Here is a 2,624-nt window from a genome sequence, read left to right on the forward strand (position 1 = left end):
AAATTTGTATTAAAACTCTCTCATGTGTGTGCAACCGTATCAACCAGGTCAGTACAACGGGAGTCACGTTTGATATTTTCATTGGATTTGACAGACCCAAGTGAACATGAGGGATCGATATGTCCAGATTTTAAACAGATTAGGAACTTAAATGTATTTTCAAATCCTTGAAAACTTAAATGTCTGCAGATTAAAAGGTCAAGAATTTATTTATCATTTTTTCTTTTTTTTTTTTATAACAAAGTCTTTCTTCTTTTTCTCTTTTTTTTTTCTCTCAAAAAAACTGCCTATGTATTTTTCAACTGGAATTAATTACAGCATATCGAATTTTAGCCATATAAAATACATTATGGCCAACGGATCACTGGCTGAATAATGATAATACAGCTCATTTTGTCACATATCAGAAGCTATCATTTAGTTGGTTGGATGCGTTCTGGCCTCATGCTGGAGAATGTATGACCCTTTAATCCCTCTGATATTTTTGGATTGTTAAGTGTAATACTCGCTATTCTATTTTTGTGATTAGTTCACACCTTTGAAAAAGAAAATCATGGAAAAATTAATAAATAAAAGAGCACAGTTGAAGAAAAACACCACATATTTGTAGAAAACAGTGTGTTGTCCAATTCAGCACATTGGCTAAACCATCCCAAATTATCTTCATGTTATAAAATAATGAAATATGAAATGTTAATTAAAACTGATTGTAAATATTAGAAACAAAAGTGAATTACATAAACATGCACTAGCAATAAATTTAAATTTTTAATAAAATAACTATAGGAAAAGTATATAAAACAATAAATACTAATTAGTTATTTATTATTTAACTCCAAAAATTTATTATTCTCACTATTTTTTTTTCACAAATTTATAAAAGTAAAACACATGTAAGGTGGTTTTAATTTTCCCTATTAGTATAAAATTCTTAACGTATAAAATTCTTAACGAAAAAGGCAGCGAAGTCACGCCGTCACGCGCAGGATAGAACGTGGGCCTATTCAACGCACCAAAAAGCTGAATTAAATAAATTTGGCTACCTAGGCAGGCAATTGCACCTATAAGTAAATTCATTTCACATTCATACAGTAGCAAGCCCAGCAATTAAGCGAATACTTACCAACCAAAACAGAAGAAAAAGAAACCCAGAAGATCTGAAAAAATGAGTCTGAGCAAGATGCATGTTTCTATGTTTGGTTTGGTGTTGGTGGTAGTAATGATGAGTGGCATGATGGGTTTGAGTGAGGCAGCATCAAGCAGCAGTGACAACTCTTGTGCTTCTCAACTGATTCCATGTGCCGATTACCTGAACTCAACGAAGCCACCAAGTTCTTGCTGCACGCCACTCAAACAAACCGTTGCGACGCAACTAACCTGCCTCTGCAACCTTTTCAATACTCCCGGTTTGCTTGAGAGTTTCCACATCAACGTCACTCAGGCTCTTGAACTTAGTCGTCACTGCGGTATCACCCAAGGCATCAACAGCTGCAAAGGTACACTTCTTTATTTTTGCCAAATTTACTTTTTTATCCCCCGTTTTTTTGTTAGATCTAAATACTAGTACTTTTGGCTTTCTTCGCTGACTTTGTGGCGAATTAGTCAAATTCTTAGTGAAAGAGTTAGTATTCAATTTTCAATAGAGATAAAAAGGAAAATTGTTTTGTCACAAGCTCTGACAACACCACCGCTAGTCCACTACTGGTAGGCAAGATCTTTGATTAATTAGTAAGTGACAGATTATGATCATCTAACTTTTATTGTTTTTTTTTTTTTATTATTATTGTTGAAATATACATTTGATTTTGATTTCCTGGTCTTTGTCCCTGTTATGAGTCAACGAATAATAGGCCATGTTTTTGTGAACTCTCTTTATTGTGAAGTAGTTGTGGTATCAATAATTAAAAACTCTTTTTTGGTTTTATGTATCCACAAATTTCCGATTTTGTTAAATATTATATTCTTCTTACATTTATTAATTATCATTATTATTATTTTTTTTCGTTATTAGGATCAGCTCCATCTCCATCTTCATCTTCAACGACAACTCCACCAGGTAAGCAGTTCCTCAATTTGATAAACTAAAATAAGGAAAACATTTAATTTCTGTACCGATTGCTTAATCATGACGACTATGCATAAATACACGGCCAATTCGATTAGATTACCCGGGGAAAGGGTAAGAAAGAGAAACCAAAATCTGTCACTTCGAATTTGTCTCTTATCAAAAAGGCCAGCTAATCATTTTTTTTTTTTTTGAACAAAAGAATTCAATACAATAAAGTAGAGCTATAAAATCCTAACAGAATTTTAAAACAGAAATACAAAGACAAAAAGAACAAATAAAAATGAAACAAAAACGCCAAATTAGGTCGGGAAAAACTCGTAACTGCGCCTCCAATTTTGAATTTCTTTAATCTTATTTTTTCCGTTCCCACCAATTTTGAATTTCTTTAATCTGAGTTTACGCGTATGTTAATTTTGAAAGAACAGAGTATTCAAATAACTATTAGCCTTTATTGCGCGTACAAGATTTTGGGCTATTGTCAAAGGTGTCCCTTGACCTCAAATTAGAGCTGAAATAGACTAAACGATGAAGAGTGCATTATAAGCACATTTTGGAT

At 32.7% G+C, this 2,624-nt stretch overlaps 1 protein-coding gene across 1 annotated transcript in view; it reads left to right on the plus strand.

Annotated features, from left to right (window-relative positions):
* Positions 1,009-2,624, plus strand: part of LOC107630403 (lipid transfer-like protein VAS) — a 2,372-nt gene continuing 756 nt past the window's right edge. Inside the window, exons 1-2 of the mRNA XM_016333515.2 lie at positions 1,009-1,496; positions 2,012-2,056. Of these exons, the coding sequence (XP_016189001.1) occupies positions 1,166-1,496; positions 2,012-2,056 (376 nt within the window). The 5' untranslated portion in view covers positions 1,009-1,165. The remainder of the gene's footprint in view (positions 1,497-2,011; positions 2,057-2,624) is intronic.

This window comes from Arachis ipaensis, chromosome B01, assembly GCF_000816755.2.
Source record: "Arachis ipaensis cultivar K30076 chromosome B01, Araip1.1, whole genome shotgun sequence".
Lineage (NCBI taxonomy): Eukaryota > Viridiplantae > Streptophyta > Magnoliopsida > Fabales > Fabaceae > Arachis > Arachis ipaensis.